Source organism: Dipodomys ordii, unplaced genomic scaffold (assembly GCF_000151885.1).
Source record: "Dipodomys ordii isolate 6190 unplaced genomic scaffold, Dord_2.0 Scaffold82, whole genome shotgun sequence".
Lineage (NCBI taxonomy): Eukaryota > Metazoa > Chordata > Mammalia > Rodentia > Heteromyidae > Dipodomys > Dipodomys ordii.
In genome coordinates this window covers 365,156-378,704 of record NW_012267298.1, presented here as the reverse complement: position 1 = coordinate 378,704, position 13,549 = coordinate 365,156, and the positions used below count along the sequence as shown (strand labels likewise).

Sequence of the window (13,549 nt, the reverse complement as noted above, 5' to 3'; positions counted from 1 at the left end):
AGTGGTAGAGCACTAGCCTTGAGCTGAAGAGCTGAGGGACAGCGCCCAGGCCCAGAGTTCAGGCCCCATGACCGGACCCCCCCCCCAAAAAAAAAGAAATAAAAACAACTCTGTGCCTGCAATCTGATATAAATGCTTTAAAACCATACGATCTACAAGAGAAATGTATAGAAAAATTGAAGGAAATACTTTTCGCAAAAGTTACCTATGACATTGCCCAGGTTGAGATTCATTTGACTTTCATCTGACACATCCCTTTCTCAAGGAGGAAATCTCCCAGTCCATGCAAAACATATGTCCCTTGAGTTAGCAACTCTCCTTGAATGCCTTCTTTCCCCTTGTATTACACACAACATTAATTAAATATTTGTATTGCTCTTTGTTAAATGTTTGGCTCCCATTCTAGACCTTTTAACATTTGAGGGTGAAGGTCATGTGGGTCTTGATGACTGGCTTCCTATTTCCTGCACCTAGAAGTGCTTACTACATAGATGTCTTATAAATATTTATTCAATAGACTTCTGGGAACAAAAAAGCAGCCAATGGTGTCCCCTCAATTTACCCAAATAATAGGAGCTTAGAAAATAAGGAAAGGAACATGAAGCTACCGGAAGTTTAATGCTAAGAACATCACTCTGGTCTCAACATAAAAATTTTCCCAGCAGTTAACAATGATGAAAGAAATAACTCTGAGACATATGCTAATTATTGCAAATAAGGGAAACTATGGGACCTATGTTTCTTTGGGCCTGACTTACTTCACTTAATAAAATTTTTTCCAAGTTTTTCCCTCCCCCACGGTACCACTGAACAGCTTTCAGAACATTTCCAGTTCACATAGAACTTCCTGAGATCTATGTGAAACGTATAGAGTACATAACCCATTCATCCTGAATGTTTTTTTGTAAATGAATGTCTTAGAGACTATCTGGGATATTTTTAGTGCTTATTGCAACTTTGCTCTTTGAACAAACTTGCAGACCAAACTCTTAATTAACTCTTTTCTTTTTAAGTTTCAGAGCACTGAAATGAATACTGATTCCTAATCAAATCTGCAGGCATTATGGAATATAGTAGCCTATTTTCTTAAAGAACAAAGGAAAGTAATCTGAGATCTGCTCACTGCCAAAGGGACTTCCCAGGGAATTGCTGGTAAATTAATCCAGACCTCTAAATTTCTAAAGTAAACTTCCAAAACTCTTTCAGAGATGTACTACCAGAATTCCATGAAGATCAGAGTAGAAGAAAAGTTTATTCAAATAATAAATTGAATATTCTTAGGCGAAAAGCAGTTTTGGGGAGGAGTAGTACTAGGGTTTGAACTCAAGGCCGCATGCTTGCTAGGCAGGTACTAACCATAAAAATGTAATTTTTTTTATTAACTTTCAATGACTAGGAGAAAATTCATAATCAGAAAAGACACAGAGTAAGGCAGAATTTAGGCAAATGCTACCATAACAGAAATGTGGGAGCTGCTAAAATCTGTAACAGAGAAGTTTAAGTGTGATTCATGCAGATGCCATTATCTGCCTTCTTTCTTAATACCAAAACTTCTGTATTTTAGACCATGAACACCTTACATTGCAACCTAAAGAGCTTACACTTATATCTGTAAGATTCTCAAATTCCAGAGTAGAACAAAAATAAAATTTCCCAAAGTAAAGTGTGAAAAACAAAGTACATTTTAACAAATCACTTGTTTTACCTTCCCAAAGAGTAATGTTTGGAAATCTGGCTTTGCAATAATGTATTACCTCACAACTTCATCAAATTTTATGAATGCCCAAGTGTTTTGATACATTATCTAATCTAATTCACATAATCGTCTTATGAAATAGGCAAGTCAAAAATTTTACAGATGAAGAATATGAGGCTCTAAGAGATTAAGTTCCTTGACTAAAAATCATAACGTAGAATTAGGGCTTCAATAGCTTCTGACTCCTAGATCAATGCTATTCTAAAGCACTCAGACATCTTGGCACCTCTGAGCTGTTTTCACTCCATGTATCTCACCAAAGCAAACAGGAAAATAATAACTTCATGAAGGTCATGTAGAACACTTCACTCAGAAACCTTTACAAAAATTATAATTTACTACTTTACATATCAAGTTACAAAGGTGGTATAATTTGGCATCAGAAAAAAGAAAAAAAAAGTTTCTCCTCTTATGAAAGACCAAAAGTCTTGTTGACAAGCATCAGAAACTAAATCCATTTACTCCATAATGCAGTATGAGGTATGGGCTGAAAATAGGATAAAACTCAAATTATAATCTTTCCTACTGAGTTGAATAAGAATACTTGGTAACTCTTCAAGCAATTCATTAACTACTGAATGTGGCCGAAGTGAGGATTTCTTTCTTTCTTTTCTTTTCTTTGGTCGGTCGTGGGGCTTGTACTCTGGGCCTGGGCACTGTCCCTGCACTCTTCAGCTCAAGGCTAACACTCTACCACCTGAGCCACAGTACCACTTCCAGTTTTCTAGTGGTTTAGATAAGAGTCTCACGGACTTTCCTGCCTGGGCTGGCTTTGAACTGCGATCCTCAGATCTCAACCTCCTGAGTAGCAGGATTACAGGCGTGAGCCACTGGCGCCCAGCTGCATTTCTTTTTTTTTTTAATGCATTTTTTATGTCATTGTAAAGGTGATGTACAGAGAGGTTACCATAACATAAGTCAGATAAAGAGTACATTTCTTTTTAGACAATGTCACTCCTTTCCTCATTCTTTCCTAGTTTTTCCCTCTGGTCCCCACTCACTAGTTGTTTAATTCATTTTCAACATAGTATCTAGTGAGTAACACACTGCATCTTTGCCGTTTTGCTTTTCTTTTTTCTTCTTTGTTTTGTCAGTCATGGGGCCTAGTTGCTGTCCCTGAGCTCTCCAGCTGAAGAAGTACACTCTACCACTTGAGCCACAACACTACTTCTGGTTTTCCGGTGGTTACTTGGAGATAAGAGTCTCACAGACTTTCCTGCCTGGGCTGGCTTTGAACCACGATCCTCAGATCTCAGCCTCCTGAGTAGCTAGGATTAGAGGCATGAGCTACTGGCACTCGGCTCACTGTTGCATTTTTTTCACCTTGTCCTTCCATTTCTATGCCCTCCGCCCTTTACCTTCCCAAAGACAGATAAACAACACAAAAAAGTAAAAAATAGCAACAAAGAAGAAAAAAACCTCGTCTCCATTTCCTGGAGTTCATTTCGATGAATATTATTTTAGATGATCATATGTACCTAGGTATTGTGCCTTTGTGTTCCTCTCCTAGAAATATCCTTCTTTGGTCTTACCGTGTGCGAATGCCTAGAGCCTTGTATAATTTATCATGCTTTCTTTGTATACTTTTCTTTTTTTAATGAGTGGATAGGTTGCTTTTAAGAGTAGAGTTTAATTCTTATTGTAAAACTACGTATCTGTGAATCTTAAATTTTAGTAAGAAAAAAAAACTAAAAAAGTCTTATTTTTCTTATCAATAATATGTATTTTGCTAATATATTTATACTGTATAAAGTTAAAGGTTGTTATCAGATACCCTTTATAGCATATAAGGGTCAAAGAAAGATTGAGCCATATGATGGCCTGATTCTGATCTTCGGTAGCGAATACTTTATTCTATAAGTCAGCCATGTTCTTTCAAATCAGGGGTATTCAACTTCAGAGACATATTAGAATAAATTTTTTAAAATACTGATATTCTAATCCTGCTCCTGATCCTTCTCCAGATCTGTGTAAGTAAGAATACTCAGAGTAAGTACTGGCTAGAATTAAAAAATTAAAAAATGCTGGTCTAGATGAATACACCTATAATCTGAGAATTTGGGAGGCAGAAGCAGAATCATGAATTCAAATCTGAGATATGTAATGAGAAGTTGTCCCCAAAACAAAAATCTGTACTATGTGTTTTGCTATCATTTCTAAATAGGTTATCTTTCCTAAAGAAGAAACACTTATAGGACTGGGGCAAAAAAAAATTAGAATTTAAAATAGGAATGAGTGTTTTTACTTGGATATAAACTGATAATGTTAGTCACCGATACTACATTTAATAAATACTATCCATTAAAAAAAAAACACCTGGAAAGCCTCAGAAGTATATAATGTTCTGCTTATTAGCTTAAGTATTAGACAATAGTCAAAATTTTATTTTTCCCTGAACAGTAGCTGATCTTACTAAATAACCAAGTTTTGGAGTTTTCCCATAGCTATCAGTTAAGAAAACATAAATAAAGAAACCAGAAGTACAAGACACCCTATTACACAGGTATATGAAATCAGTTCAACAGGGAGTTTCCACTGTTCACAGGACAAAGGACTTCTCAGAAACATTACTGTAATCCTATTGCTCATTTCTTACTCAACTCAGTATTCTAAAAGGATATTGCTGTTCCCACCTTAACTGCCTCCTCTGTTGTTCCTGTGATAGCTGGAGCCAGCAGAGATAAATCTGGCTTCTGGAAAAACTGAAATGCCAACCTTCTTTTTTCCTAAGCTTGCTCCAAATTCTTCCATATTATCTGATACTAAGAATTTTGCAATAGATGCATATTAGTTAAAGGTAGAGCATGAGTAACTAAATCTTAAGCAAATACAATAGTAAAAACAAGTTGCATAAAATCTGCTCATAATAGAACGGGGTTAGACTAAAAATTTTGAGACAAAAATGTAAGACAACCTAAAATGGATGTAATGCTTCAATTAGCCTAGGTAGCCTTGCTGTGAACATATTTAAGATTCCTGTTCTATGAGACTTCCTGATTAAGAAGAAATTATGAGCTGCTACAGTAAGAATAAGACTTACATGATTTATTGCAGACTGAACAGCCTTAATGTAATGGTTTAGCTCCCGATCCATCATAGCGAATTCAACCATGGCCTTGTCCATACTGTATTCACTGCTCACTTCAGCTGAAAGAAAGAAAAAAAATGATAATTATGACTTCCACTTAAAATGCTGTATCCGTAAAATTTTGAAACAATATGTATCAGCCAATAATATCAATCAATATTTTATAAAACACTATATTCTCAAAAAAGAAAGGAAATTCTCCAATAGATGCCTGCTTTATTCACAATTCTATAAATACACTCAGTATTCACTGAAAGGCAGAGATGAGGTAGAAAGGAGTTCCAGATTACATCATATCACTGAATAATCTTATAGTCTGGTACCTCTCAACCTCAGCTTGGTTTCTTTATCCCTAAAGGCAGCCTAGTTCTGTATCTGCCACAAAAACCTCACACAACTGTTAAAGATCAGGTAAGGATAGTTTCTACTTCTGATAACAAAGGGATGGATTACTTCCATCAGCCCCCATTGTTAACAAAATATTAGACAAATGAAGGAAAAACTTTTCCTTAAAAGCAAGAATCGGGCTGGGAAGGTGGCTCAGTAGTAGAGTGCTTGCTTTGCATGCATGAGACCCTGGGTTTGATTCCTCAGCACCACATAAGCAAAACGAAAAAAGCCGGAAGTGGCGCTGTGGCTCAAGTGGTAGAGTGCTAGCCTTGAGCTGAAGAGCTGAGGGATAGTGCCCAGGCCCAGAGTTCAGGCCCCACGACCAGACCTTCCCCCCCCACCCCAAAAAGCAAGAATCACATGCTGCCAAAGATCTTCTACAAATTAAATGAAATCCCCATGAAAGTCACAATGAGCTTCTTCACCAAGATTTTTTTTTAAAATCTGCAAATTCATATGGAACAGGAGACCTCAAATACCCCAAAGCAATTCTAAGTAAAAATAAAAACAAAACAAAACAAAAAACAAAAAAAATCAATGCTGGTGATATCACTGCTCTTAGACCTCAAGTTCTATTACAGCGCTATTATAATAAAAACTGGCCAGAAGAGCAATGAAATAGACTAGAAAACCCAGAAATAAAGCCATATACTTACAGTTATCTGATATTTGACAAAGGAGCCAAAAACATACAGTGGAAAAAAATTGGTGTTGGGAAAAAAAGATATCCATATGTAGTAAAATAAAATTGGATACCTGTTTGTCACCAGGCACCAATATCAACTCAAAAACCGAAATGGCAGACCTAAAACTTTGAAATTACTGCAAGAGGGAGTAGAAGAAACATTAGAACTTATAGGTAAGGTAGGAACTTTTCTTTATAAGAGTTCCAGGAGCACAGCAAACAGGAAAGAGACTGACAAATGGGATTACATCAAAATAAAAGGTTCTGTACAGCAAGGGACATAGTTACTAAGCTAAAAAGACAGCTAACACACTGGGAGAAAATCTTTACCAGTAATACACTTGACAAAGGCCTAATATCCAAAATATACAAGGATCTCAAAATAATTAACCCTTTAAAAACTAATAAACCAACCAATACATGGGCAAAGGAGCTAAAGAGAGACTTCTTAGAAGAAGTAAGAATATCAAATAGACATGTGAGGAAATGTTCAAATCCTTGGCAATGAAAGAAAATATAGATTAAAAAACTTTGTGATTCCATCTCACCCCAGTTAGATTGGTCAACATCAAGAATTTTAACAACAAATGTTGTCTGGGGTGTGGGGGAAGAGGAACCCTATTGCACTGTTGGTGAAAATATAAACTAGTACAACCACTTTGGACAGCAGTCTAGAGGTTCCTCAAAAAACTAAACATAGAACTTCCCTATGATCAGCCATAACACTCTTGGTCATCTACCCAGAACATTACAAGCCAGGCTACTGTAAAGACACTTCCACATCTATGTTCATTGCTACACTTTTTACAATAACCAAGCTATAGAAATAGCCCAGATGTCCTACAATAACTTAAGTGAGTACAAAAAAAAGTGGTACCGATATACAATAGAATTTTACACAGCCCATTAGAAAGAATAATATTAAGTCATATTCAGAAAACAGATGGGCCTAAAACAAATCATGTTAAATGTGGTAAGCCAAGCTCAATGAGACAAATAGTACAAGTTTTCTCTCATATGTAGAAGCTAGGTCTAAAGTATAACTAGATGTGATAACCTATACAAAACTCTAGGCATTCACATACAGCCAGAATAAAGGAGGATACACTTAGGGGAGGAAACCAAAGGTACAACTTCTCTAAACATTAAAAATACTATTTATCAAAATGAATTCCAGGAAATACAAACATTAATTTCTTTTTGTTGTTGTTGATAGTGGTGGTGGTGTTTGTTTTTGCTTTTGGCTTTTTTTTTTTCATTTTAAAGGGGACAAAAGGGAGGGGAAAGGGAAGAGTTCAGAAAGGGAGGGAAGAATGGTGAACAAATGTAATCATGCTGTACAGTATGTGGGGAAAATGATCTATGTAACTTGTGGGCAGGGACAGGAGGAGGAACGTGGGGGAAGACATGACATTGTCCAAAGGAAATGCACTCATTATCTGACTTAGAAAATGGTAACTGCTCTGTATAATACCTTAACAACAATGTATTTATATTTTTCAAAAACAATTTTTAAAAACTTATGAAAGGAAAAAAAAAAGAGTTTACAAAATAAAACAGGATAATGGTTCTCATTACCAAGGTATTTTAGATGACAGTAAGACTTGAACCAGGAAGGAATTTGTAACACAAAGCCCAAAACCACATTCCTACAAAAGAGAAAAGAACAATGGCTGGGTCAGGTTTGATCTCATAAAACTAAGAGAAGAATATTTGGAGACCTCACTTAAGGCTCCAAGGCTCAGCAAGGCTGGAATGAGCTGAAGAACAATCTAAGGAATTATACAGCTTTAAGAAAAAAAGAGAAGGGGAAATGCTCAAGGGGAACCAGATAACTCTGGTTCAAGTCTCTGGGTCTGCTGAAGAAAGAAGTCAGACACCAGAACTAGGAGAAACTTCCACAAGCATTTCTCACAGACCCAAGGAGCTGCCTTAAGATTATTTTTGTGATTATTTTTGTTTTTCTCTATTGTTAATCTCTATTTTCCTTTTTGCAGTAACAAAACTAGTATGTGTATGTGTGGGTATATGTGCGTGTTTCAGAAAGAAGAGGAATGAAAAGCATAGAAATCTGTGTCTTGTTTTACAAAAGCACTGGAAGAACTCAGGAGAAGAGAGAGGGTGTTGCATGAAAAAGACCAACAGCCACTGCCCACCTTAAATCCCTGGACACTTCCAGTGGTGTGAAGCACAGGTCAGAATAAATACAAAAAAATTAGGCAGAGTTGGATGTTTACTAAAAAGTATCTGGGTAGGAATGCAAGGACTGACCAGCCACGTGCTCCTTGACACCTCAGTACATAGCATCTAGTCATAAATTCCCCTATGCTTTCACAGAAAAACATTCCTAAAAATCTCCACCAAATTCAAGCTACACTTCCCTCAAGGACTGAACTTAAGCAGCACCTGCTATGAAATTAAGCAAACTTGGAACAACTACTCCCTTAAGTTATCTTAGCAATTACATTTGGTTTTTTCAGCACCCTTAACATCTTGTGTTTCTGATTTGCATTTGTCTCTTTTGGCCAGATTTCAATCCAGAGACAGGAATGATGCCTTAGTTCTTGGGATTCAGCGAAGAATTATAGACTAATTCTTTCTTCAATATTCTTTAAAGGTCATTATAGAATCATTCTTTCTTCAATATTCTTTTTTTTTTTTTTTGGTCGGTCCTGGGGCTTGAACTCTGGGCTTGGGCGCTGTCCCATGGCTCTACAGCTCAAGGCGAGCGCTCTACTTCTGGAGCCAGAGCACCACTTCCGGTTTTCTAGTCGTTTTATTGGAGATAAAAAGTCTCATGGACTTTGCTGCCTGGGCTGGCTTTGAACCACGTTCCTCAGATCTCAGCCTCCTGAGTAGCTAGGATTACAGGCGTGAGCCACCGGCACCCAGCTATCTTCAATATTCTTTAAAGGTCATTTTTTTAAAGTTTAAAGTTAACTTTACCCAAACAATAAATTACCTTAACTTAGATATTCTGTTGAACTAAAATGTAAAGAAGACATATGATATATGCTCATTTCACTGTGATTTTGTTTTTAATCCATCAGAAAAAAAAAGTGCTGAGTAGCACTTGGGGAAGGGGAGAGCAGAATCACACAAAGCTATTACAATTCTCAGAATAATGGTGACAGAGATCAAAGCATTACCTTGTCACACTTTAGCACTCCAGCATTGGTGAAATTTGGTACAGATGATGAAGCATGGAAAGTAACAATATTGTGCTTCTCTCTCTCCACATATACATATATATATATATGTACACATGTACATATATATGTGGAGAGTAGCTCTCTCTATAATGTGTATCTATATATAATATATAGATATATTTCATCTATACATTTCTCACACATAGAGTTGTAAATAACAATAAATGAACACTTTAGTATGTGACCATGTCATAGTTATATTAAAGATCATGCCAACATTAAGAGAGGAATAGTTTTTCCCTATACATATGAGAAAACTGAAGAACTTGCTGAAGACCACAAAGGCAGAGTCAGATATCCAACTCAGACCTTCTAAGTGTAGTCTGGATGCTGCTCTCTTATGCAAAAAGGTTATGTTTAAACACAGGAGAAAGATAAGCACTTCCAATTCCTTCATGTATATATAAGGAACCAGTCCTCAGGTAGGAGAAAGTCAGTCTATAAGTTTCAGCTCAGCAACCTGGTGCTCCCTTAGTATAAAAGCAACACTTAAAAAAAAATAAAATAAAAGCAACACTTCTCAGTAGGAGCCTGTACAATATACTCCAAGGTTATCAGCCTGGTCTTGAAAATTCTTTCCAAATACCTTAAGTACAGGAAACTGATCACAAAAGCAAAATGTTGGATTGAAATCTGATGAAATGAGACAAACACAAATAAGAAAGAAGAGATAATTTATGATGCCGAATACCAAATGCTGGAGTTTTGTTTTGTTTTGTCTTTTTAAAAATAAGCTTTAGCTTGGTGTTGGCATATTCCTGGACTCCTAGCATTCAGGAGGCTAAGACAGGAAAATTTCAAGTCCAAGGCCAGCCTGGGTATATAGTAAGACTGATTCAAACAACAACAACAAAAAAAAACAAGTTGTTTTAACACAGTAAAAAGATCAGAGCATAATTTTAAGTGCTATAAAAGTAATCAAGTCACTCACTAAATGCATAGAGAAAAGCAGCCAAGTTAGATGCTCGAAGATCAAGGTTATACTAGGCCAGGAGCACTAGCATCCACATAGATGGAAGAAACAACGGGCTGACTGCCAGGCATCAAACCAAGGACAGACAGAAAAATGGTCAGGATTGGAAGGAATCACATTGCAGGTATAGGTCTGAGTGGAACTCACAATCAAACCATTTTTATTACCTGTATATCTCTGACTGCATACCTTCCTCTCTTAGCCTAGCAGGGCCTGAGGAGATTAGAAATATTGAAATGTCTTCAAAACTTCACTCTGTGAACACATTTATTGATTTATAAGTCAATACACACATGGAGATATCTCATAGGGAAAGCTTGAGACCTCTGGGAGACTGCCACCTAGCACACTGAGTAAGAAGCTGTTCTAAGAATCTAATGCAATACCTTTCTGAAAGCTGTCTCCAAGTCCGGCCCCAGCAAATCAAGTCCGGAGAGCACAAATAATCCTTGATTTACATTATAAAAATTTAACTGTTTCTGAAAGTATACGGATGCCTGGGCAGTTCTATAACAACACTGATCCCAAACCACTGAAGACAAATAGCAGTAACCTGACAAACTTTAAAAATGTTATTAAAGAATCATTAGAATTAAATCAACTCTTTAAACATGGCTTAGGTTTTGTTTTTTCTTTATTCAGTGGCAAATCTTAGAAAAACAAAGACTGAAAAAAACAGACTCTCTAAAGGAAGACTTCATTTAGATGAAGTGCTCTGATATTTAAACAATTTAAGAAGTCTCTGAATAGATGAAGCTGGACTGCTTATGATTTTCCTAAAGCGAGACAAACCTATAATTATGCAATCTAAGTAGCCATCTAATATTCATTAGAAACATCATTTCTGCTACTCAATGTCAAAATGTGCTAACAGAAATATAACTATTACCATTTTCTGTTTTGAAGTGGTGAACAAGCATTAAAGATACATGATCAGTAGAACATTAAGCAGAAATGGGTTATACTAAAATTTAACTTAAAGCAAAATTCATCAAACCTCAATGAGAAACAAAGGCTGAGGCAGAGCAAGTATGAAAGTTATGAAAAACAAAAGAGCAGCAATCAATGCTAGTTATCTTTAATATGAAAAGCCAGGACCAAAGCAAGAAGAAATAAGTTTGAGAAAGAAAAGCAGAGACAAACAAGCTCTTTTCTCTAAGCTGGACAGTCAAGCAGGGCAAACTACAAGGCATCTTTGACTAAAAGATGCAGATAATGGGCTGGGAAGTTGGCTCAGTGGTAGAGCGCTTGCCTTGCATGCCTGAGGCCCTGGGTTCAATTCCTTAGCACCACATAAGCAAAAAGAAAAAAGCTGGAAGTGGTGCTGTGGCTCAAGTGGTAGAGCGCTAGCCTTGAGCTGAAGAGCTGAGGGACAGCGTCCAGGCCCAGAGTTCAGGCCCCACGACCGGACCCAAAACAAAACAAAACAAAACAAAAGATGCAGATAATGAGCAGGGAATAAGTTTGAAGCAATATATTCATCCTTCTATAGCACAGATGGACAGTTTTTCTTAGTTCTAATACTTTCCAGGGTCTAGGCATACTTTTTTTTCCCTCGATGCAATTTTCTAAGCTACAACTTACAAAAACAACAGCAGATAGAGGTGAATTTTTAATCTGGAATCTCTGAGTCCAGATGGGCATGATCAATAACACAATCAAACTTCCATTCCAAACCAGCAACTAGATCAGCAAGAATGGAAGGTAAGTAGTTGGTCAACCCTTCCCTAACCACAGTGTGATGTATCTATAGCCTAAGGCATACACTGGAGAAAAGCCCAGGACAGAGATTTAGATGCATAAATGAAACAAATCCTGCACCTCCTGGTACCCAAAAGCCACGTGACTTCCCTATCATACCCCAGGCTTTCAGTTCCTTCAATAAAACAAACACAGAAATCAGGATGTTTCTTTCCTCTTTCCCTAGTACACTCATACATGTATACCTCACACTACTTCTATATGCCCAGGTATCTTTCTACTTTGTCCTGATATTTCTTAAAATCTCAACCCTAAGATCCTTTTCCAGAGTCCTCTCTAATCTCCAGAATAGGACCAATTACTTCACCCCTTATACATCCATAAAACTTCTATAACTTTACTACTGTGTGTGCATGTATATTATGAGGCACACCCTCAAGACAAATGTCACCTACTTATTCCTTTTACCTTTACATCTCTGGCTCAATTGCATAGTTTTGCCCATGGCCAAACTGCTGCTGAAATTTTGTCCTAAACAAAATTGTGGAATCTAGTGGTTTTTAATCTACAAAGGCATGTGCAGGTTTGAACAAGAACATTACCAATTACATATAGTTGATTAACCTCAACTCCACCTATTTTATTAGTGAAATACCAGGCTAAGACAAAGCACACATTTAGTGTTGTTAAAAGTAGCTGAATGCAATACAACATGATTCATACGCTGAGAAGAACCTGATAAACACTAAATGTCCTAAAATACATATAACCATTTTATCATGGAGGAAGAAAGGAGAGGAGGCAGGGTCTTGCCTGATACTATTTGAAATTTCTCAGACTAAATGGAACACATAGCAGGAATATTTTATTTAGGAATTTTTAGAAATATTTTAGGAATTAGTATCTCCTAATCTTGCCTAATCAGAATATAATTCTATTTCTATTTGGGTTGGGGGATGAACTCAAACAAATGACAGTACAAATCAAATCCAGAATCTTCCCCCAACAAAACCAAACAAAAACAGACAGTTCTTTCTGAATACAGCTCTAATTATCTCTAGCAACATATATCTAAGCACACACCTACCTGTATGAGTGTATGCGTGTGTTTCTTGGCAGCCTGATATTAAGCAATCATTAAATATTCAGCAGGAGTTGAATTTAATGACTTACTTGCCGCTTGAGCAATATTTAATAGAAACTTGGTTAATTCTTACCACACTGTACTTCAAAGTCATAATTAATCCTCCACATAGATATTAGTGTGGTAAAATTAAACTGAATCTCCCTTTTCTAACTGCCTCCCACTAGAAGAAGTAAGAGAGTCTATTGCAAGCTAGTAGGTAGTTGGATTCTTCAAAAACCAGCAACTAGGGAAGACATTCTCAAGATGTCTTCATGTTTATAGTCCTTTCCCACCCACACAGTTCTCTTATCATAATAATACACAGGAGGGAAGGTGTATGATACATAACTGAAAAAGAAGTTAAGCATTTCAGGATTAAAAAAACAAACTCTGGAATCAGAGTTCATACTATTTTGATTACTTTATTTTCTGGCTATGTAGTTTTTGGCAAGTTGCCTTACTAGATAGTCTGTTTCCTCATCTGTACAAGGGGTACAGTATCAGTACCTCATTCACAAAGTTGCTATCAAGACTAAGTGAGGTCATGTTGGTAAAATGATCAACACAGGGCGTGGCCAACAGTAAGCACAAACAAGACATTATCTGTCATTAGAATTA

At 36.7% G+C, this 13,549-nt stretch overlaps 1 protein-coding gene across 3 annotated transcripts in view; it reads right to left on the bottom strand.

Moving 5' to 3' along the window:
• The window catches only part of Nsmce2 (non-SMC element 2, MMS21 homolog (S. cerevisiae)), a 206,763-nt gene that overhangs the window by 153,507 nt on the left and 39,707 nt on the right, over positions 1–13,549 (bottom strand). For all 3 annotated transcript variants that reach the window (XM_013025217.1, XM_013025220.1, XM_013025219.1), the window contains one exon: positions 4,797–4,903. In XM_013025217.1, the coding sequence (XP_012880671.1) occupies positions 4,797–4,903 (107 nt within the window). The remainder of the gene's footprint in view (positions 1–4,796; positions 4,904–13,549) is intronic.